The sequence below is a fragment of the Rattus rattus genome, chromosome 9, assembly GCF_011064425.1.
Source record: "Rattus rattus isolate New Zealand chromosome 9, Rrattus_CSIRO_v1, whole genome shotgun sequence".
NCBI lineage: Eukaryota > Metazoa > Chordata > Mammalia > Rodentia > Muridae > Rattus > Rattus rattus.
This window is the reverse complement of record NC_046162.1, coordinates 63,137,926-63,162,259: the sequence shown is the minus strand read 5'-3', so window position 1 is coordinate 63,162,259 and position 24,334 is coordinate 63,137,926. Positions and strand designations below refer to the sequence as shown.

At 47.7% G+C, this 24,334-nt stretch overlaps 1 protein-coding gene across 1 annotated transcript in view; it reads right to left on the bottom strand.

Annotated features, from left to right (window-relative positions):
• Ccdc57 (coiled-coil domain containing 57) overlaps positions 1–24,334 on the bottom strand; it is a 103,581-nt gene that overhangs the window by 43,916 nt on the left and 35,331 nt on the right. Inside the window, 5 exon segments of the mRNA XM_032913584.1 lie at positions 7,597–7,810; positions 12,603–12,776; positions 15,368–15,468; positions 19,134–19,286; positions 19,818–20,031. Coding sequence (XP_032769475.1) covers positions 7,597–7,810; positions 12,603–12,776; positions 15,368–15,468; positions 19,134–19,286; positions 19,818–20,031 — 856 coding nt within the window.

The window sequence follows — 24,334 nt, the reverse complement described above, 5'->3', positions numbered from 1 at the left end:
ACACCACACATATACCACACACACACACACACACACACACATACACACACACACACACACACCACACACATACATATGCACAGCACATACACTACACACATATCCCATATACAACACACACAATGTTCTGAATACTCCAATGCTCCAGGATGAGGCCAACCTGGATAACACAGCAAAGTCCCACTTTAAAAAGGGGTGGGGAGACAAATAACCCTATTAAAAATGGGGTTCAGAGCTAAACAAAGAATTCACAGCTGAGGAATGCCGAATGGCTGAGAAGCACCTAAAGAAATGTTCAACATCTTTAGTCATAAGGGAAATGCAAATCAAAACGACCCTGAGATTCTACCTCACACCAGTCAGAATGGCTAAGATCAAAAACTCCGGTGATAGCAGATGCTGGCGAGGATGTGGAGAAAGAGGAACACTCCTCCATTGTTGGTGGGATTGCAGATTGGTACAACCATTCTGGAAATCAGTCTGGAGGTTCCTCAGAAAATTGGTCATTTAACTACCTGAGGACCCAGCTATACCTCTCTTGGGCATATACCCAAAAGATGCCCCAACATATAACAAAGACACATGCTCCACTATGTTCATAGCAGCCTTGTTTATAATAGCCAGAAGCTGGAAAGAACCCAGATGCCCTTCAACAGAGGAATGGATACAGAAAATGTGGTACATCTACACAATGGAATATTACTCAGCTATCAAAAACAACGACTTTATGAAATTCGTAGGCAAATTGTCGGAACTGGAAAATATCATCCTGAGTGAGGTAACCCAATCACAGAAAGACATACATGGTATACACTCATTGATAAGTGGCTATTAGCCCAACTGCTTGAATTACCCTAGATGCCTAGAACAAATGAAACTCAAGAAGGATGACCAAAATGTGAATGCTTCACCCCTTCTTTAAAAGGGGAACAAGAATACCCTTGTCAGGGAATAGAGAGGCAAAGATTAAAACAGAGGCTGAAGGAACACCCATTCAGAGCATGCCCCACATGTGGCCCATACATATACAGCCACTAAACTAGATAAGATGGATGAAGCAAAGAAGTGCAGGCTGACAAGAACCAGATGTAAATCTCTCCTGAGAGACACACCCAGAATACAGCAAATACATAGGCGAATGCCAGCAGCAAACCACAGAACTGAGAATAGGACCCCCGTTGAAGGAATCAGAGAAAGAACTGGAAGAGCTTGAAGGGGCTCGAGACCCCATATGAACAACAATTCCCACCAACCAGAGCTTCCAGGGACTAAGCTTTCCACTACCCAAAGACTATACATGGACTGACCCTGGGCTCCAACCTCATAGGTAGCAATGAATAGCCTAGTAAGAGCACCAGTGGAAGAGGTAGCCCTGGGTCCTGCTAAGACTGAACCCCCAGTGAACGTAATTGTTGGGGAGAGGGTGGTAATGGGGGGAGGATGGGGAGGGGAACACCCACATAGAAGGGGAGGGGAAGGGGTTAGGGGGATGTTGACCTGGAAACTGGGAAAGGGAATAACAGTTGAAATGTAAATAAGAAATACACAATTTAATGAAGATGGAGGGAAAAAAAGAAAAAAAAAGGGTGGGGGATGAGATTGGAGAGATAGCTCAGCTGTTTGGAGGACTTGTTACTCTTAAGGAGGACCTGTAGTTGAAAGCACCCACACAGTGTTTCACAAACATCAAAAACTCTAGTTCCTGGGTTGGGGATTTAGCTCAGTGGTAGAGCGCTTGCCTACCAAGCGCAAGGCCCTGGGTTCGGTCCCCAGCTCCGAAAAAAAAAAAAAAAAGAAAAAGAAAAAAAAAGAAAGGTTTAAAACTCTAGTTCCTGGAGATCTAACGCCCTCTTTTGATCTTCTCAGGCACCCAGATGCACATATGGTGCACAGACATACACATAGCCAAAACACTTACACATATAAAATTAAATAAACCTAAAATAAAAAAAAGTAAAAAGAGGGAAGGTGTAATAAATGCTTCTGTACTCTTTCACTTGAGGAATGATCCTGAAATCAAATAAGTATTCTCTCATTAACTTGACGTGTTTTTGTTTTTTTTTTTTTTTTTTTTTGGAGCTGGGGACCGAACCCAGGGCCTTGCGCTTCGTAGGCAAGCGCTCTACCACTGAGCTAAATCCCCAACCCCAACTTGACGTGTTTTAAGCTGTTGTTTAAACAGGTCTAGTTCTGTAGACAGGGTGGCCTAGAACTGTCTGTCTCTTGTTTCAGTCTCCCAAGTGCTGTGACACCCAGTCTGACATAAAGATGATGATGAAGATGATAATCTTGAGATCACTGTGCAGCCCTGGCTTGTCTGGAACTATCTCTGTAGAGAACATGCTGGCCTTAGACTCGCAGAGATCTGCCTGTCTTTGTCTCTTGAGTCCTGGGATTAAAAGGTGTTCGCATCACACCTGGTTTAGGATCGCTCACTTGTACAGTTGCAGAACACAGCCTTTGCAAAGAGGCCTGAGTATCCTGTACAGACAAGGCCTGAAATAGTCTGGGACACTGTTTCCCACATTCTGCAGGAAAATGTTCTCTTTGCTAGGGACAGCACTCTTGTTTTCACTGGTAAGTTTGGGTGGCCAGTCAGCCAGGGAGCTTCTGTTTCAATCAGGTGTGGGTGGGAACTTTGGCTTGGTACACTCAATGGAGCACTTGGAGTGCATGGAATCAGTGTTCCCAGCTCTAGTTGAGAAATAAAATGGAACGAGAAAGGAATTCATGTTGGACTGAGGACTGGGAGGTTTCCAATGGGTCACAACATGTCTTATTCCTCACTGTCCAATAAAGAACAAAATTTAAACCCAGGCTCACGTCCACACCTGCATGAGAGCCATGCTTTTTTCCTGGAATGATCTCCTAGCCATGGATATTGTCAAACACCAAAGCATGCTGGGTGAGCCATGATGAAGTGTAAAGTCTACACTCAGCACAAGAACAAACAGCACAAGGACAGGGAGGCGCAGGTAGAAGGCAAAAATGGAAAGGTTCTAAGGCACCACAGCAGGCGACCTGAGGAACAGAAGCGAATTCAGAATGTGAGTGTGTTTTATAAAGGCGTTCAACAGCAGAGAATAAAAAAACAGAAGCCAGCATATTAGATTAAAGAAATAACCAAAAGGGATGTTGAAAATCTCTTCTAGATAACTCAGGGTGAAGTAGAACCCTGAGCCCACAAGAGCATGTGCCTTGAGATCAGTTACTTGGTAACTTTCCTGCATGTCTCCAGGACAAGTTTGAAGTCATAGTTGAGAGAATGAGAATTTACCCCTAAAACATGCAATGGCAAGCCAAGTGTGGCAGCGCATGCCTTTAATCTCAGTACTGGGGACAGAGGCAGGTGGATCCCTGAGTTTGAGGCTAGCCTGGTCTACAGAGCAAATTCCAGGACAGCCAGGCCTACACAGAAACCCTGTTTTAAAAAACCAAAATGGGTTGGGGATTTAGCTCAGTGGTAGAGCGCTTGCCTAGCAAGCGCAAGGCCCTGGATTTGGTCCTTAGCTCTGAAAAACAAACAAACAAACAAACAAACAAGCAAACAAACAAACCCAAAAACAAAAACAAACAAACAAACAAACAAACAAAACCAAAACAGCAGAGACCATGCAATAGCTGAACATGGAGGACTCAAGTAAAATGTGAGACAATCAAGATACCAGGGAAGAGCAATCAAATCAACTCAAGAAAAGAAATAGAGATGAGGTGCTAACCGATAGCCCCCAGGAACGAATCTAGCCACTTTTTTTTTTTTTTTTTTTTTTTTTCCGGAGCTGGGGACCGAACCCAGGGCCTTGTGCTTGCTGGCAAGCGCTCTACCACTGAGCTAAATCCCCAACCCGAATCTAGCCACTTTTGAAGCCTCAGAAAAACAAAAGAAGAGGAACAAACACATGCATACACACACAGACACACCACACACACAACACTCACTCAACACAGACACACACAGAGACACAGACACAATACTCATACATACAGACACACAACACTCACCCACACAAATGCACACATTATATAATGGACATACACATAGACACACACACACTACACATACCACACACATACACACTACACATACCCCCACACACACACATCATGGTGATGTACACAAGGCTGAGAAAGAAACAAGAAGTGGCATTTAAAGGAGTAACAGCTGGACTTTTTTTCATGTGTGTATCTGTTATTTACGTGTGTGGAAATGCATGCCTCTGTGTACATGTGAACTCTGAGACCCAAGGTTGATGTCAGAGATTGTTCTTGCTTGCTCTTCCACCTTTTATTCCTTGAGGCAGCATCTTCCAGTCACACCCAGAGCTCACTGATATGTTAACTTCCCCAGCTGGCTTGTTCTGGGGATCCATGTCTCCAGCTACTACATCCACTCGACTTTGGGGACTCATCAATGCTTAACCACAGAGCCATCTTCCCAGTCCCTCTGGCTAGGTTTTCAGGACTATGAAAGACAAACCGGTGTATCACATGGACTTTTAATCAAGACAAACCAATTACCCCATCTGGATACAACAACATAAAACAGGAAGGCGACAGAAGTGGTCACTGTGTACAGAACAGACCCTCACCATGGAGCCAAGACCAGACTCTGGGTGACTGTTTAGGAGGTGACTTATCTATGGATCCAGCAGGCGGGAGGCTGAGGCAGAGGGGTTTTGATCCAGGCCAGCCTGGACTACACAGTGAGATAAGACCCTGTCTCAAAAGCAAACACACGCGTGGAGAGGTATAGCACCAGCTTAGCTACAGTTCTAGACAGCAGTTAAACTAACAGACCCAAGGAAGCTTCTCTGCCCTCAAGCTCTGGCTAAAGGAACAGTAAAAGACAACAAAACAAAACAAAAAGAAGCACCACACCTCCACCTCAGAGGAGGAAATGCAAGGTCCGTTTCCTCTGAGGAGGCAGTTGCCTTTTGTGGAATTGAAAGAGGCCAAGTGTGGAGGAGGACTGCTTCCAGGGCCCAGGACAATGACATAGCAACAAGATACTGGCTTCATAACTGTATTCAACTGGTTTGTAAGGTGAAATTTTGTACTAAAGCCATTTCTTTATGATTAGTGATTTCTGCATCAGGTTTTTGTACGTGCATGTCACTGTAATTACCAGGGATGGACATCTGACAACCCAGGCACATACACTCAGAAGGAGACACCATCAGCTGTAGCCACAGGGAAAACCTGAGGCCCTCCGTTACCTTCTCTTTTAACTTTTTGACTATGGCTGATCTTGAACTCATGATCTTCCTGCCTGTGCCTTCTAAGTACTAGGATCATAGATGAGTATAACCGACTCCAGTATGGTAGGTTTTCCCTGAATCATTCATAGCTGAATCAATTTTCCTCAGCAGGACTGGGGATGTGGCTCAGTGGTAGAATATCTGACTGGAATGCAAGAGGCCGTGGGTTTGATACCTAGTATATAAATCAGAAGTATAATAATGTAATAAAATGGGGAAATAATAAAACAATAAATGGGAGAAAACACTACAAAAATAAAAGATGTATGAAGTAAAACAATGAATGTTTTACCTATCGTGATTTTCTAATGGATTATTTTTATGGGCCTGTGGTCACAGCAGGATTCTAACCCTCTGTTGTGCAAGTCTCTTCCGGCATTCATAGCTCATGAAGAGTGCAGAGAGCAGTTTGTGGGAGACAGACAATAGGCTAGTGGCAGATGAGAGGAAACGCGGACACCATTACCAGGCCACAGGAAGAAGGAAGAAATCGATGTTGGTACAGTGCTTGCCTAGCATGTATGAAGTCACTGTTCCATCTCTTCTGGGAATCAGCTTACTGATGACTCAAAATGTACAACATGCCCTGCTGGAAGGAAAAGCAAGCTATGTGCACACCGTGTACCTAAAAGTCTACGTCCGTGAACCCTGGGCGAGGTGTGAGTGTAAGTGAGCGTGGGGCACACGTGGGTTGGTAGAGCGGATGCATACAGAGCTGGAGGACGGAGGGGCCAGCGTCCCCCCAAGTGCAGACAAGCTCCAGTCACTCGGTTTTGTTCCCTTACAATCTTCGTTTTGCCTTGTACTTTTTCTTTTGTTTAAAATGTAGACTTATTTATTTGTTTTATGTGTATGAGTGGTTTGCCTGCATGTATGCACAGGCATGCCTGGTGCCTGTGGGGTCAGAGTAAGTGTTGAATCTCCTGGAATTAGAGGTATAGATAGTTGTGAGTCACCGAGTTGGGGCTAGAACTAAACCCAGGTTCTCTACAAGAGCAACCAGTACTCTTAAACTGAGCCATTGCTTCAATCCCTGGATTTAGTTTGTCTCACTCCGTAGCACAGGCTGGTCTTGAAGTCAGTGTTCCTGCAGTAGTCTGTCTCCCTTGTGCTAGATTAAAACATTAGCAATGCACCTTAGTTGGTACAGTGCTTGCCTAACATGCATGATCCCCGAGTTTGATCCTCAGCCCCATTGAAAATCGAGTAAGTTAATGCAAGCCTGTAACCCCAGTTCTGGCAGGGGGGGCAGGAGGATCAACTCATTCCTGACTATACAAGGAATTCTTCTGAGGCCAACCTGAGCTACGTGAGACTTTGTCTAAAAACAAAAGCCAGGGTCCTGGGGAGATGGCTCAGGGGTTAAGAGAACTGGCTGCTCTTCCATAGGACCCAGGTTCAAGTCCCAGCACCCACATGGCAGCTCACAGCTGTTTGTCTGTAACTCCAGTTCTGGGGAATCTGGCACCTTACACAGGCATATGTGTAGACAAAACACCAATGCACATGTTAGATGTTTAGAAAGTAAGAGGCAAGAACAGATGCTGGGTTCTGATTTGGGGAAGAGGTAGCATCAGACAGAGGGATGTGTAGGAGGGAAAGGTGGCCTGCAGAGGTATGATCTATTTATGGACCTCTTCCTTTTTTACATTTCCAGTGCTCTACTTCTTGGCTGGTCTTGGCCTGGACACTTTCTGTAGTGGGCCTTGGGACCTGAACTTCAAGTTCTCCCAACCACTGAGCTACCTCTCCAGCCTTGTTTGTTTTTAAGATAAGGTCTTCTATAGCTCAGGCTGGCCTGGAGCTTGTGGGGATCCTTCTGCCTTAGCCTCCTGAGTGCTGGGGTTACAGGCAGGGCCTACTATATTCATCTGTCTTGCATTAAAGAACAAACAAACAATCAATCCTGGGACTCAAGAACCACTTGCTTCTTGTGGGAAACCAACTGGATATCAGCAGACAATGCTGCACTATTGAGGACACCTACAGTGGACTGGCCTGAGACTGCCCTTCTGCTTGCCTCACAGGGCCTCAACTGCTACACAGCTATTTCTTCCAGATGTGGCCAGAAGAGTGGGTCAAGGGACACCCAGTGCTGAGATGAAGCCCTGCTCTGTGCCTAAGGCATCTGGTTGGCTCCATTCCACCACCAGTGGCCTCTGTCCTCCAGCCTCCCTGGGAAGCCAGCCTGCAGCCCTCCCTCTGGCCCCAGGCTTGTAGCAAGCAAGCCAGAAAGCTTTTTCCCTTGGCCTCCTGTGGCAGAACCATGGCACCACCTTCCCTCCCCATTGGCGTGACCCCAACTGGCCTGGCTTACCATCCTGCTCCAAACACTTACCTTTCGCGTGGCCCTGCTCAGCTCGGAGTCTATTTCCCATTTCTAGGAGCTGCTCCCTCTCTAGGAGGAGGTTGAGTATCTTCCTAGCTGCGTCCTTTAATTTTCTTTGCAGATGGGACACAGATGTGGTCTGTGGAGGCTGTGCCCCTTCCTGGAGGAAAGTGGGGGACTCCGTCTGGTCTTCCATGCCCATGGGGTGCCAGTCTGCCAGACCCTGTACACAAAACCCAACCAGGAGATAGCCCTGTTAAGACACTCGAGAAGGCCTGCTGGAGGAGATCATGAGGGCTGAGGGTTGGTGGGATAGCCTAATGCACGGCCTACAGAGGTGCTCACTTGCCCTCTTACAATCACCATGGCTGGCTCACTGGTGATATCCTTCCAAAAGAAAAGAGAGACTATTTCCCCATGCTTTAGCTGAGCTGGTGAGCTACTTCTTTCCCAGAAGAGTGTGTGTGTGTGTGTGTGTGTGTGTGTGTGTGTGTGTGTGTGTGTGTGTGTGTGTGTGTGTGTGTGTGTGTGTGTGTGTGTGTGTGTGTGTGTGTCTGTGTGTGTGTCTGTGTGTCTGTGTCTGTGTGTGTGTGTGTGTGTGTCTGTGTGTGTGTGTGTCTGTGTGTGTGTGTGTCTGTGTGTGTGTGTCTGTGTGTGTGTGTGTGTGTCTGTGTGTGTGTGTCTGTGTGTGTGTCTGTGTCTGTGTGTGTGTGTGTGTGTGTGTGTGTGTGTGTCTGTGTGTGTGTGCATGTGTATGGTTTGCATAGTTCTCAGTCTCTCCACTCCTGTTCCCTTCACCCAGAGCACCCATAAGCTCCTGCTGAGAGTCTAGGTGGGGTGTCTTCCAAATGGAGACAATGAGAACTTATACTCAACCATTAGAAGCTCCCTGAGGGCCTGTATGGACTCTGTTCTGGAAGAAAGTAGAATGGCCTCTCATTAGCCTCCAGCAACACCCTAGACCTGGGAACCTTGAACCCTGTGTGAAAACAGGGCCCTGTGGCCAAGACACTTCTCACTGCTATGGCCCCACTCTGCTTTTGCCCTCTGCCCTGTGCTGGCTGGATGCCCCCTATGTCCTCGTTTGCTGCACAAGGGTCAGGCATGCTTTTCCTTCTCTTCTTTCAGCCCCCTTCTGCTCACCCCTTCTATCTGCCTGTCCCCTTACCACCCTGTGGGTTAGCTATGGTCACCTTTCCCTGAGAAAGTACAGGAGACTACTGGGGAGACGGGGCACTGTGCCAGGGTCAAGCAGACATGAACCCTGGGGAAGCACCACGTGCCCCTCCTTCAGCCCAACCTGGAGTTGGGGGCCAAACCACACAATGCAGAAATATAGTATGTGATGAGGAGAGGGTATAGGAGAGACCAGGTTCTGGCAAGACCTGCCGATTCCTGATAGTTATAAGAAACCATGACAATCTGTTACTATTCTGGGTGCTTGAGTTCCAGGCCCTGGAACATCCTGCATGCCCTGCTCTGTCTTCCTGGTCCTTGCCAGTGCTGGCAGGTGCTTGTGCCCTCTGGGTGCTACTGTTCCACAGGTAGCCTGAAGTGTGTGGGTGATTGCACTGCATCCAGGTGCTTTTGGCAAATGCTGCAGGACACAAGGGACTGAAGGGCTCACAAAAAGACATAGCAGAGGCTGGAACTCTGGGTCTGAGAAGGTCCTATGGCAAGCTATGACCAAGCTAGGCCAGTGCTCAATGCTCCCAGGGAGTGTTGTTACAAGCCCGAACACTCCAAATCTCAATGAATTTCCAGCATATGTAGTTTGTTCTGAGTCTCTCCTCAGATGTGGCCTTCAGAATACAAAGGAACTCAGGTCCTAGGAAAGGCAGGTTGACCTGGAAGAAAGGAGGACAGGGCTAGCCTAGTGCAAGATCCCTATGGCTTCAAATCATCTCTCTAAACAGGACCTTTGTGTGTGGGTTAAGAAGGGCCCAGTGTGGCTTTGTTCCTGATGGGACACTGGCCTCAAGGATATGGAATGATTTCCTTGGGCTCAGCTATTAAAAATTTTCATTTGGTTAAAGTGTTCTGTGAAGTCTTTCCCCTGAGTAAAGATTTTACAACACGAGACATATTCAGAGATGACTGTGGTCTACCGGCACTTGAATAAACACTGTGGCAACCCACTTCCACCATCTTGGAATGGTAGCATGTCTGGAGAGTAAGGAAATCTGCAGAAATGTTTTGATGAGATTCACTGGGTCCAGACAGTCCTGCAGAGGAACTTGCTCTGTAAATCAGACTGGATCCACCTGCCTCTACTGGGATTAAAGGTGTATGCCACCACCACCTGGCTTAAGCTGGCCTTTGACAGAAGCTGAAAGGATCTTTGGAGGGGCCATCTTAGACTCCTGTCTTGGGAACTGCCATTTCCAAGCTTGGCTGCCCACCTCTCTCCACATAAACTTCTTCCTGAAACACTGGAGAATGGATGGGAGACTGTGCCTTTATACCTAGAAGTTCTGCACTCCCCACAAAGGACAGTGGCACACTGTTGATCCTGGCCTCCTGATCATACTCTTCCAAATTGAGATTCCTTTCCAAAGTTCGGGACCCCCATAGTATGAATGTGCCTAAAGCTAAAAGGTTCTTCAGTCTTTATCTGAGAGGGTTGGTTGGTGTTTTGTTTTGTTTGAGACAGGGTCTCTATGTATGGGGATGGCTGCACTGGAACTCATTCTATAGAGCACGCTGACCTCAAACTCAGAAATCTCCCAAGTGCTGGGATTAAAGGTATGTGCCACCACAAAGCAGCATACTTTGTATTTTATGACAGTGACATCCTCAAGTGTCCTGAGAGGCTAATCTGTGGATCCCCTTCCACCGGTTCTGTGTGAAGTAATCTCTTACTTAGGTTCAGGTTTCATGCTTTGGCAGAATTCCAGAGTCTTGGGAACGTTCCACTTAGGCACAGATGCTGGTGTCCTGGTGCTGGAGAAGTTAGTCAAGCTGGTGTCCCTAGGTTTCTCCAATGAAAGGACTTTTCACCTTCTGGTCAAGGTCAACTGAGGGTGGGAGACACACTAGGTGACTGGAAATTAGGGCACCTCAGTTCTCACTAAGCTTCTGCCTTGAGTTCCACATCTACATTCAACTGCCTTGTCTGTCATGCTTACTCACTGCTTGATGTAGAAGTCGTGTGACTTTTTACTATGCCTGTCTGGGATGCTGTGCAGGTCACTGAATATGTTTTATGGAGAAGAACTTGTAGAAGTGGGCCTGCTCCTTCTACCACAGGGGTGCAGAGACTGAACTTGGTCCTCAGGCTTCCAGCAAGTACCTTTGCCTGCTGGGACACCTTGCTAGCTTCCATTTCTTCCTGTGTCTGTTCACTTGGCCCATGTCACTTCAGGATTTCCTAGGAACTTGGTGGACTGCAGCCTCTCCTGGCTGAGGTGGCCACTTGGAGTTGTTCCCAGATGGCATCTGTACGATCCTAACATATCCATTTGGAACTCGCATTGTTCAAGGAGTGCTGATGCTAGAAATGGAGCAAGAGAGTCTGGAGCAACCTCTGGAGCAACAGGTGCTGGTGGCTGCAAGGCCCTCAGGACAGTGAGGAACAGGAACACATATGTCTCATCCACTTCTCTACGTATCAGTAAAGACAGCTGAGGTCACTGACCATGCCCCTTGGAAGCACTGATTTCCAGGCCTCCCATTCCTGGGCATCTAACACTTGGTCCATTTGGGGGATATGCTGCTGGGCAGTGGGTGTCACTCTTGGGGCCTTGTCCAGCAGCGGGGCTGGGCACTCATGCTTCTGGAGCTTTACCCCGGGAATGACCTCATAGTGTGTCAAAATCATAGCTACTAAGACCCAGCAGGAACAAGGGTACCCAATAACTTTTTAAAAATTATTTTTACTGTGTGACCCGATAAATGTGACTGTTAAAGCCTATGCCTCCTGCTTCAACCTAGTCTACCACTATTTAAAATCCAGTGTATGTATGATCTGCCCACTTCCCCTGGACTGCTGGTTTGTGGGGAGATCTGAAAGCCAGGGAGGCCTGGGCGCAGGAACCCTTGGGGATGAATACTGCTTGATACTTCAGTATTGGCCAGTTCAGTCATTTGCTGAAGCCTCAACCTCCCTCAGCCCCCATACCTGCCCTGTTTCTCTTCTGCTTGTTCTTAGACATAGCCTCTGCCAGAGGCATGGCCTGTGTTCCTGTTCTTATAATATGGTGCCATATGAGCACACACTGTCTTAAACATCTCTGGTGAGTGCCTGTGACCTCTGGTGATTAATAGGTCACCGTCAACAACCACAGGCGGCCACTGTAGGTCAGCACAGGTAGCCAAAGGTGAGCATAAGTCACCACTGTCACTGCAGGTCAACTGGCAGGGAGTCATAGCTCAGGTCACTCACTGTAGGCCACAGCAGGTCAGTGCAGAGGGAGAAGGTCATCATAAGTGGGTATATACCACCCCAGGTCACTGAAGGATGGGTAAAGCCTCAGGGCACAGCAGCGGTAGGACTGTCACCTTTCCTACCCATGGTTCCAATGGGGCCTTAGGTGGGAAGAAAGAGTCAAGTCTCACAGCTGAAGTTCTGGCCCTTTTTGTAGATTAGGCTCTGCTATGGGATTCAGTGGATACTCAGTTCATTAGGCAACGTCCTAGCCACAGTGCTGACCAGATATTAAGGACTGTGGCCCCTCCTCTCATAGGCAGGCCAGGTCAGGTCACACAATGCCTTCTTAGCCATCAGTCCGGGCCTGTCTATGAAGAGTTATGCATTCTTTGCAATGTGTTTCCTAAGGAAGGCTTTTCAATCAAGGAAGGCATGAGCTCCATTCTAGCAATAGTAATAGCCAGCCAAAGAAAGAACAAGAGGCCTGAGCAAGCTCACAGAGGAAAACAGTGGAGGAAGAGAGAGGCAGTGTCTGAGGAGATCAGGAATCTATCCATGTGCCAGCAAACATGTTTTCCTTCAGCAGTAGAAGCTGACAGGCCAGGCTGTGAGAATACGGTGGCAGTCGTACATATCTAGCACCCACCTCTCTCTGTAACTGCTTCATGTATGAAGGCTCTCCTTGGGGTTGTGTCATCTTGAGATGCTTCCTTAGCTCAGCCACCTGCTTCTGCAGCTCTAAAACCTCCAGGTGTACCTGGTCCACTTCACTGGGGATCTCCTGTTGGACAGCGACCAGCTCCAGGGGTTTCTGTCTTAGCTAGGCAATCAGTTCAAGAAGGCAGTGTTAATGTTAGGAAAAGGCAGTGGGGACACCACTGTCCTAGAAAGGATGGGAGCATGAGTGCAAGGATGCAGCAGGCCACGTGGCCAGTTCCACCTCTGGCTGTACATGACGGTCTGCAAAGCTGCCCCGTGTACCCCACATCTGTACAGTCCATCATGACGATCTGCAAAGCTGCCCCATGTATCCCATATCTGTACAGTCCATGCTCACTGCCCAAGCTCGCTGTCACTGGGAAGAATTACGCATGAAAGTGGGTTCATAATCCTCTCCTGAGCCCTAGTTCCCAGGAAGATATAAATAACTGCTTTTAGAACATTGCTGGTGACCAGGGAATCTTTTCTATCAAGAGGCCAGATGGTAGGCTGGGTGAGGTGGCACATACCTTTAATCCTGGCACTTGAGAGGCAGAGGGAGGTGGATCTCTGGAAGTCTGAGGCCAGCCTGGTCTACATAGTGAGTTCCAGGAGGAGTGGCACAGAAGGAGCTGAGAGGGAAGTAGGCATGAAGGAAAGCTCCACCAGGCAGTGATGGGTTAGGGATGTGCAGCTGATAGAGTGCTTGCCTGGGATGCATGAAGCCCTGGGCTTCACTGCCAGTATCACGTGAACAGGGTGTAGTGGTCCATGCCTGTAACTTTAGTGCTTGGGAGGTACAGGCAGAAAGAGCAGAAGTTCAAGGTCATTTGCAGCTAGCTTGGGTTCCATGAGAACCTATCTTAAAATTAAAAAAGGTAACAGGAGAAGTGACTGTGGTGGATGTGAAGTTCAGAAAGGGAAGCCAAGGGTCATGGTTATAATGGTGGCAATAGGGTCACTACATCACCAGTCCCATGCGGCTCCCCTGTGGCCTGGGCCAGGTAGGAAGAGAACCAGGAGAATGGGAAGGACACTTCCTCACACGGTGGCCATCCATTCTAGGTTACGGGAATTAAAACAATGCTTCTGTTCCAGGGATGCCTGCGGTTGTCTCTGCATGACTATCCCTTCTTCCCACTACCTCAGGAAAAGCACTTATAGAATGGTGAGAGGACACCATGCCCTTTCCCTCTCACCGCAGGCCCAAGTGATGGAAAAGGAGGGTGAGCTCTGTCTAGTGACTAAGAGTTGAGACAAGATGAAGAATAGGAGACTTAGCAAGCAGTGTGCTCTTAAGGATCTGGAATCCAGAGTGCACTCCTGCTGTAAGTGAGCAAAGAACCTCAACATCAAAAGAGGCTGCAGGAGGGGTTGGGGATTTAGCTCAGTGGTAGAGCGCTGCCTAGGAAGCAAGGCCCTGTCATGATCCCCAGCTCCGAAAAAAAGAACCAAAAAAAAAAAAAAAAAAAAGAGGCTGCAGGAGAAGGTACTCAGCACCCTTTGTCAGCAGGGAAGTGCAGGCAGGCTGACGTCAGAGTCGAGTGTCATGAGATACATGAACCACAGTGGCCAGAATCAAAAAGGCAGAAGAGGGCAGTGTCAGTGAAAACATGGAGGAAACAGACCCTAGCACAGCGACAGTGGGGAGGTAACACTGCTGCTACTGCTGCTGCACTCGCTGGTAACAGTCTGGTGGCTCCTCAAAGAGTAAACACAGACTCTCCATAACGTTAACACAGCAATTCTACATCTGGGTACACAGTCCCCAAACCGAAGACACATTTCTATAGTGACACTTGTACAGGAATGTTTACCCTGTTCACAATGGCCAATGGCAGAGCCAACCTATGTGTTTATCCACAGGTAGGTGGATAAACAAAGCCACACAAGACTGCTGTGTGGCTACAAACAGGAAGGAAGAACTCTGTGTGGTGCAACGCATGTGAACATTGAAATTAATGAACTATTCCAGCACTTGTGAACTTTAAGGCCAGATTGGTCCACAGAGGGAGTGCCAGGACTACATACATCTGTCTCAAAGCCAAAACAAACCAAAACAAACTTCTGGGTTGAGTGAAAGAAGCCAGATGTAGTGACTTCACTATACAGTCTTGTGTGTCCATCTTGCTCTCTGTCAAGGCCTCCTCTTTCTTCTACCTGGTTCTTCTTGTATGCTTTCTTCTTTTTCTTCATATCTATGTGTACATGTAAAAATACATATATGCATTGTGCATCCATACATATACTTATAAAATGCATAATGTACATAAACATACACAAATGTATGTATATGCACACATACATGTTTATAGACATACATGCATACATTGTGTGTGTGTGTGTGTGTGTGTGTGTGTGCGCACACGCGCAATGTTGTTGTTGTTGTTGTTGCTACTGCTATTTTGGGATGGGTCTCTCTATAGCCAGGGATGGCCTTGATCTTCCTGCCTCTATCTCCTGAGTACTGAGATGACAGACACTCTCCATCATATTAGGCTTCCCTGTGAATCATCTGTGGCCACACATAAGATAAACCAACTACTGCACAGTGCAGTCCTTTGTCCTGAAGAAAACAGAAGTTGGGACGACACCCAAAGGTCAATGAGGTCACACCTGGCAACCTCTCGGTGCCTGCACCTGTGTCCACATCTGGACTGGTTCTTCTGCTGGAATGCTTGCACAACCTTAAGTGTCCAGGCTAAGTCTCACCTTCTTTTTGAGCTGTGTCACTAGCAAGTTCAAGAGATGCACCCTGTCTCCAAGTTTTCTGAGTGCCAATGTAATGAGTGTTTGGTCTGCCGGGGCTGCATCTGTGGGAAAGAACAGTGGCTGTCACCTCAAACCTCAGAAACAAAAACAGTCTTCCTGTGAGGCTGACCCTCCTTCCCCACAGAGGCCCACTGAAGCTTCTAATTGAACTCAAGATAAATATGTCCATCCCTGAATCAAAGGGTTGGGTCCCTAGAAAAACCAGAGGTGTGATATTTAGTACAACCTTGGAGAGAGAGAGAGAGAGAGAGAGAGAGAGAGAGAGAGAGAGAGAGAGAGAGAGAGAGGAGAGAGCGCTTATAGGATGAAACCCGCCTTACTAAGTCAGATCAGAACAATTTTCCCACTTAAATACAGGGCCATTTATTTGGAAAGAAAGAAAAAAGATGATCACATACTTCCTGGGGCAAAGAAGAAGTGACACTTGATATTCCAAGTTATTGTTCATGGAATGGTAAAAACAACTCTAAGGATGTAAAAAATACATGTAAAATAATAATAATAATAATAATAATAATAATAATAATAATAATAATAATAATAATGATGATGTAAAGTAAAGCTGTCCTTTCAAGGAAACTCACAGCATCTAGGCCGGGTGGCTGAGGCAGAGGGCTTTGGAGTGAGTTCAAGGCCAGCTTGATCTACTTAAGGAGAATGTCTGGCACTGAAAACCTGGCTGTGGGTGGGGCGTAACTGAAGGATGCCCCAGGATACAGAGCCCTGGCTGGTTTTTCCAGAGGACTGAGGTCTGGTTCCCAGCACTCACGTGGCAGCTCACAATCATCTGTGACTTCAGTTCCAGAGGATTTGACACCCTTTTCTGGCCTCTGCAGTTACCAGGCACACACGTGGTACACAGACACGTGTAGGTAAAACACCTATACACGTAAAACAAAAACCCAACCACTGGTTGTGGCCAGAGCTCAGAGGCAGAGAGCTGGCTAGAGCACTGTGTGCTAGGCTCTAGGGTCCATTTCTAGCACTGCACAAAAAAGGAAAAAGAACATTTATAGCATTAGGCACATATCTTAGAAATAAAAGGTTAACCCACGAAAAACAAATATCTAGAAGGAAGGGCAGAATAAAATGAACACTAACCACTGAGGAGATAAAGTAATGAAGACTCCAGAGCCAGCAGCCTCAATGGCTGACTTTGGTAAAGTAAAGAAGTAAATGACTGCACACTCCCAGGGAGAACACCAAGAAAGAACAGAAGAGAGCAGAAGCCAGTGTCCAATATGATGCATGAGGAAATGTCTACAGACACTTAAAACTCAGGATAGACAGTACAGCAATACAGCTGCAATTTCAGCTACTCAGAAGTGGAGGCAGGAGGATTATTGTCTCAAAGAAACAAATGAACAAAACAGATAGGATGAGAAACTTCATCCTCTATGTTTGAAAACTCGGAGAAATGGATAATTTCTTAATATAATGTACATGAAATATATAAAAAGAAAATATGGCAGTGTGGGTGCACACCTCTAATCCCAGTACTCAGGAGGTAGAGGCAGGTAGAGTTTGAGGCCAGCTTGGTCTACAGAGTGAGTTCTAGGACAGCCAAGGCTACACAGAGAGACCGTGTCTCAGAAAAAAAAGAAAGAAAGAAAAAGAAAAGAAAGAAAATATGAACAGTCCCTTAACTACAAATGAATATTTAAGCTTCAAATCTTCCCACAAGGAAAACTCTAGGCCCTGGTGACTTGAAAACTAAATTCTATAAACTGTTTAAGAAAAAGAAAGTGTGTGTGAGCATGCATATCTCTAAGGCCAGAGTAACCCTGGTTCCAAACTCTGACCAGAACATTGCATACAAGGAAACGAAGTGACAGGCCTATCTGTAGTATTTCTCCACGAAATGATGGTAAGCCAGGTGCGGCAGCCCATAAGGAAGCACGCACCACAGTGCCTGGGCTCCTTCCTTCTCAGGAAAGGGTGGTGTGACAGGACACAGTGCATTCCACCCTGCTTTGCTCAAAATCAAAACCTGGCACACAGATGGCTCTCTTGGATGGCTCAAGAGAGGCAGCTCCTTGGTCAGGGATGGAGTCCTGGATGACTGATGTGAGCTCCTGTCCTTCCTTCCCTTAGGTGACAGCGGATGTACACTGCACCTCAGACATTCTTTGTAAATAATGGAAAGAAGCCCAGGGAGAGCCTGTTCTAGGAAAGATGTCTGTCCTCTGTGCTCCTGCCCCACTGCTTGCTTCAGTTCTCCAAGGACAGCACACTCCTGGGAAGGGCCTGTGAGTAGACATCTGTGGAGAGCCCTGAGGGACCCAGGGACAACACATGTGGCAGTCGGGAGTGCTGCTCAGAACTCAGGGTCTCTCAGAGGTCACAAGTGGCTACCAGCATAGGTTTAACACCAGGCTGGTTGTATTTCACTGTTGTGATTTGAATGACAATGTCCCTCTTGGCTCAGATGGTTGGACACTTGGTTTCTACTTGGTGGCAGTGTTTAGGGAGGTTTAGGAGGTGTGGCCTTGATGGAGGAGGTGTGTCACTGGAGGCTAAAGACTCCATACCTCTATCTGCTTTGTGCTTTTGGTTCAAGATGTGAGTTCTCATTGCTCTTTCCCAGTAGCCACATTTGTCTGTTGCCTCAGCCTTGTCTTTCTAGGCTCTAACCCTCTGCAACTGTAAGCCAAAGTAAGTGTTTTCTTCTATAACCTGTCTAATTCATGGTGTTTGTTTTTGTTTTTTAAGATTTATTTATTTTATTTATAGATGGTTGCAAGCCACCATGTGGTTGCTGGGATTTGAACTCAGAACCCCTGGAAGAGCAGTCAGTGCTCTTAACCACTGAGCCATCTCTCTAGCCCAGTGTTTTGTTTTGTTTTTTAAAGATTTATTTATTTCATTTTGTATATGAGTACACTGTAGCTGTCTTCAGACACACCAGAAGAGAGCATCGGATCCCATTACAGATGGTTGTGAGCCACCATGTGGTTGCTGGGATTTGAACTCAGGACCTCTGGAAGAGCAGTCAGTGCTCTTAACCACTGAGCCATCTCTCCAGCCCTAATTCATGGTGTTTTGTCACAGCCACAGAAACGTAACTAATATACTCACTATGACAGCCAGGGCAGGTGAGGATTCCAAAAGCTCAAGAAAAGACTTCATGTTCACACAGACTGCAAATTCACACTCTAACAGGACATGCTATGTAGACTCTAGGACAGCTAACCAGGAAGGCAGATTATATACGTGGTGGAGCGGCCCTGCACACTGCTGATGGGCACTGTAAAGTCTGGTATTGTCCACTAAAACACAATTTAGGCCAAAGGACACCAGACAAATGCTCATGTGCCACATAATTCCACTTACATGAGAAAACAGAACTCCCACCTAACACTGGGGACTCCAGTGAGCTCCTGTTCTGGAGATAGGGTGTCTGATGGCAGTCAAGACTGTGTAGTTATGCGTGCATTTGGAAGACTTGCCTTAGGGAATATATATCAATTTTCTTTATTCTTAAACATTGTTTTTTTGTTTGTTTTGTTTTGTTTTTGAGACAGGGTTTCTCTGTGTAGCCCTTGCTGTCCTGGAACTCACTCTGTAGACCAGGCTGGCTTCGCCTGCCTCTGCCTCTGCAGTGTTGGGATTAAAGGCCTGTGCCACCACCAACCACCATCTTGATTCTCACATAGTCAGTGCTACTGGGACAGAGAATAAGGTTCAGGCAGCCAGGGGCTCTCACCAGCTGCTTCTGCAGAGTTGTGGGCGCCGTGGTGTGGATCGGCGGTGGCCGTGGACGTCTTCCCTGGCTCTCCCGTGCCTGGCAGCTGCTCTTCCAGTGCCTTGAGTCCATGCTTTAGGGTTTGCATTTCTGCTTCAAGGGCCAGAACATAATCTGCCAGAACACCAGGGAGCAACACCACACACGCTCACTGCCACAGCTGCAGGGCTCACAGGCCCTCCTCTGCCCTGGTCTCTTTCCCCCAACTCTCTGGACCGACCTTCACCTCTCAGCTTAGCCTCTACGTCCTGTAGGAAGGCTTTGGGATCAGGAGTAAGAATTTGCCCGCTTCCACTCCCACAGGCTTTCTGAATGGAGGGAACAGCTCCCACATCAGGGGCAGTCATGGTGCCTGCTAAGAACAAGACATAGGTAGGGCTGCCAACTCAGATCTACCATAGGATGCTTCTCCTGAGGAGGTCCTGCCTAGCAACCCTGCTGGCAATGACTGCCTGCCAGGGGCATCAACTATGCACCCAGCACTTTGCCCTATGTCGCTAAAGGAACATTGGTAAATGTACTGCTGTACTCTGTGGAAATATATGGACTGGAGTGAGAAGCCTGCCTAGGGGCACTCTCCCTGTCCGGTCCGGTACCCATGTCCCCACCATTTACTCTTCTTTGCCTCCATCTCTCCCTGCTCACCTGGAGGGGCTGAATCTTCTCCAGCCTTGGGCTCAGGGTTTGCATTTGAACGCTCTTCTGACTGGGCAGAGGGAAGATGGCCACTCAACATTTCCATCTCTTTCCTCATCTGTGAAACAGCGTTCCGCAGACCTGCATTCTGTTCCTGCAGCCTCTGGATCTCACTAGATGGAGAATCCGTCCTTATTTCTCCTTCATGGGGCTGAGGAGGTACCTGCCAACCACACACAGCAAGGGAGAATTAGGAATACAAAAGAGGTCCTTTGTTCCAGCTCAGCTTGGAGCCATACCCTGTCCTCCAGAACTGCACAGTGTGCTGTAGACCACTACCCTCTGAGTGTAACAGCCACCATCTTTATCAGAGAAGCTGACTATTTGCAAGCGATCCCCAGGATCAGGCTTGTTGACTGATGACACTTCCTCACAGATGGGAATTAAGGTGGTCCCTGGACCCTTACTGTCTTACCCTGACACATATTCTGGCCTCTCCTCACTGCACCTCGTACCCAGCAGTATGCAGTCTTGTCCTAACTACACACACCTTCATGGTTTAGAGATGTGTCAGGGAAGACAGTAAGACAATACAGACTGAGGGAGGTTAACTGAAGGCAGGGGTTCTAGCTCTACAGCCATGGGAAAGTCACTGTCCACACTGGGGCTAAATTGATAGTAAGACTGCTCTAGAGTTTGCCACAGGCCTATAGGCAGCCACTCACACATGATCTGTGAGAAAACCCAACGAGCTCTTGGACTTCTCAAGGTGGGCTTGGAAGAGTCACACTTCGGTTTGTCACCAAGCATTACATGGAGGGTGTGAAGCTCGTTTGTCTCCCCGGGAAAATTCTGTACAACAGGATGGCCTCCTGACCCAAAGGAAGTGCACCTCACGGGGCCTGTTGACTTGTGAGCACTGCATGACAGTGTCTCTCCATAGCTGGATTCACAGACACACACAGGGGTCACAGGGCTAGGAAGGAAGAAGTGTGTTGGGGAACTCTGGAGGAGTGACAGTTCAGTCAAAACCCGTGTTTACTGCGCTAAAGGCTTCATGAAATTTCTTAATTTTTAAAGAAGATTGATTGGTTTGTTGTTGCTTATTTATAGTTTTTTTTGAGACAGGGCTTCCTCTGTGTATTCCTGGCTGTCATGGGACTAGGTCTATAGACCAGGTTGGCCTTGAGATTCACCTGCTTCTGTCTCCCAAGTGCTACTACTGCCAGGCCAAGATTTATTTATTTTTATTTTTTGTGCATTGGTGTTTTGCCTAGATGTAATGTGAGGTTGTTGGATTTCCTGGAACTGGAGTTACACTCAGCTGTGAGCTGCCATGTGGGTGCTGGGAATTGAACCTGGGTCCTCTGGAAGAATAGCCGGTGCTCTTAACCGCTGGGCCACCTCCCCAGCCCTGGCTTTATGACTTCTATGCCGTTTTAGAACAGTAAAACAATTCACTGGGTAGAACACAGTGAAGACAGAGAGAGGGGCAGTAACTACAATTGTAACAGAAAGCATCCAACAGGTCACTCCCAGGCCTGGGGACAGCGTGAGGTATAGGGTAAACTGACACTCAGAACAAAAGGGGAAGAAAAAGCAACTCCACATGCCCGAGGCATCTCAAGTGCAAACCCAAGCTCTGCTACCAGACCTCTGGTCAGACGCCAGGCAAGACTCAGCACGGGAGATCCTAGCCAATCTTCTGAGCAGAGACACAAATGTGTCCAACAACGCATTAAGAAAAGAGATGGTGTGTATGAGTGTTTGACTGAAGATACGCATATGCACCACCTACTGCACCACTCACAGAGGCCAGAAGATGGCGCTGACTCAGGAACTGGAGTGACAGAGGGTTGTGAGCAGCCCTGTGGTGCTAGGAACTGAACCCAGGTCCTCTGCAAGATCAGCAGGAGCAAGAAGTGCCCGTAACTGCTGAGCAGCCTCCATCCTCCCTCGTCCCCGCCCACCACAGCGTTTAACCTGGCTTGGGAACAGTCGAACAATCTGGAACCTGATGAGAAAATGATTTGTCACACTAAAGCAAGTCATGTGACATGCATTCATGTTATGTTTCTGAGGGACCTCTATGAGGCAGACATATTTATGGTAGAATTAAAGGAAAAGACAACCATCCTAGTAAAATGCTTGCAGAGGCTCAGCCCCTCAGACACTGCCCTGCCTCCTCCATTTATGCCCTCCTCCCCCACCGACATGTTCAGCCCCTTCCATCCACTGTCTGTCTACTTCCCGGGCAAGTGGATGTCAGGCAGAAGTACTGTCAGGCAGCACCTCCCTCCCTCTAGTGACAAGTGCAGCCTTGGAGCAAAGCTAGGTCTGTTGTAGGCCTGCATGATCTCAAAGATCCTCTCGCTACAGCCACCCAATCCCACACTTTTAAAATTACATTCTCCCCATGTCTGTTCCTGTGTATATATACGTGCTATGGCCTGCATATGGAAGTCAGAAGACAACTTTGGAGAGTTGGTCCTTTCCTTCCACAATGGGTCCTGGGGATCAAACTTAGGTCTTCTGGTTTAGCAGCAAGCACCCTTACCCACTGAGCCATCTCACTAGCCCAATTACAGCTTTTTTTTGTTGTTGTCTTTTTTTTGTTTGTTTGTTTGTTTTTTTCGGAGCTGGGGACCAAACCCAGGGCCTTGCGCTTGCCTAGCAAGCGCTCTACCACTGAGCTAAATCCCCAACCCACAGCTTTTAAAAAAAAATATTTATTTACTATGTATAGAGTTCTGCCTGCATGTACACTTGCACACCAGAAGAGGGCATCGGATCCCAGTACAGATGGTTGTGAGCCACCATGTGGTTGCTGGGAATTGAACTCAGGACCTCTGGAAGAGCAGTCAGTGCTCTTAACCACTGAGCCATCTCTCCAGCCCCCAGTTACAGCTTTTAGGTTGCTGTAAGTTGAGTTTTACTGCTGAACAGAGTTATCATTTCTGTCACCCTGAGCCCCAACGTGCTCGTGCTCGTCTTTAGCCAGGCTGACTGAGTGTGCAGCGGTGGTTGCTAACCTTCTAGATCGACCTGACCACTCCAGCTCTTCCCCGTGGACAGGAGGGGCCACCTCCGTCTTCTACAACCTCCGGCCTCCCTTTTATTATGACTGTGGCACAGCAGCCAGGCCAGGAAACCTGGAGAGGACCTCTATGAAGCAGAGGCAACAGTGGAGCTCGGTCTTCCCTGTGCTACCTCACATCTGTGACGCCAAGCTGGCTAAGAGCCCCTTCTGATCTCAGGCTGGCTACATCGTCTCCCTGTTGGGGTCCCCAGGTAACAACTCTGAAGCACAAGGGCCACCTCTTATGTGCCTTAGACTACAAGTGACGTTCCTATATCACAGGTGCCAGATGGGAGCCTGGAAAATGGAGGTTGCACATGGCTAATCCCAGTCAACCAAGGAAGCCTGTGGCAAGTCTGTTGTCAGTCTTTGGTGCAGCACAGGCTCCTGGCCAATCCAGAGATAGTGTCCAGGGGCTCTTAGTGGGGCCTGCAGGAGGGTCTCACTCAATAACACTCAGGCAGCATTTCCTCCGCTGACCTCTGCAGCTCACCAGTAGTTCAGCTCTCCATTCAGTTCAAAGTTTTCTGTAATGCTGCCAGTGAGGAGCTGGTGAGGGCTTCTCCCTCCTGGGGCCCGGCCATCACTCTCTTCCAAAGCATACCTAGGCTTGCGTCTGCAGGCAGATTCTGGGAACTGTACGGGCTGCTCTGGTTGCTGGGTCACAGCCAGACACTGTGTCCAAGATCAAGGGTGCACTCGAGGAGATGGGTGGGCATGGGCTGTGCCTGCTCTAGAGCACTTCTCAAGTTTATTGTTTACTTAACAAAAGCCGGCCAACCGATAGGCCCTGCTGACCTGCTTAGCTGGTACTCAGAGACAAATGTATTCTTTTGATTGCCAGCCTAGGGGAAAAGTACAAGAAAGCTTCCAGTAAGAGACCATTGGTGAAAATAAGTACCTTTCTTCTATCATCACAGATGTCTACAGTTTTTCCTGGGATCAGATTGGGAGGCACTTTATATGTGATCTCAAGAAAGCCTATGGGGTAAAAGGTCTGTGTGTACCAAAAGCCATCCACCCCCTCATCATCCTCTGATTCTTGTGGCAGAAATATGAGCACAGCTGCTCAGGTGTCCTCAGTGCTCTACCCCTGGGGCAGCTCTCATCATAGACCCTAGGAGTATCTTCAACCAACTTCTCTGCCATGGTCCAAGTTGGGAACTGCAGAATGTGAGAGTTGAGGAGAAATGTGTTTTGCTGGCAATCTGCTGCTCAGATCCTACATGCCCACAGTACCAGCTGCCAACTGCCAGCGCCAGAACCATCCTGGGGAGTCACTTCCAGTGTGGACACTATCGCCCCCTTGTGCCTACTCTTTGTGATCTGGGAACTTGGCCTTTAAAGGAATGACAGCTTGGTAGGAGGAAGACAAGTCTGAGGCAGGTATCCCTCAGGAAGGGCATACAATAACTTCAGTATTGTTACTCCAGAGAAATGGTGAGTG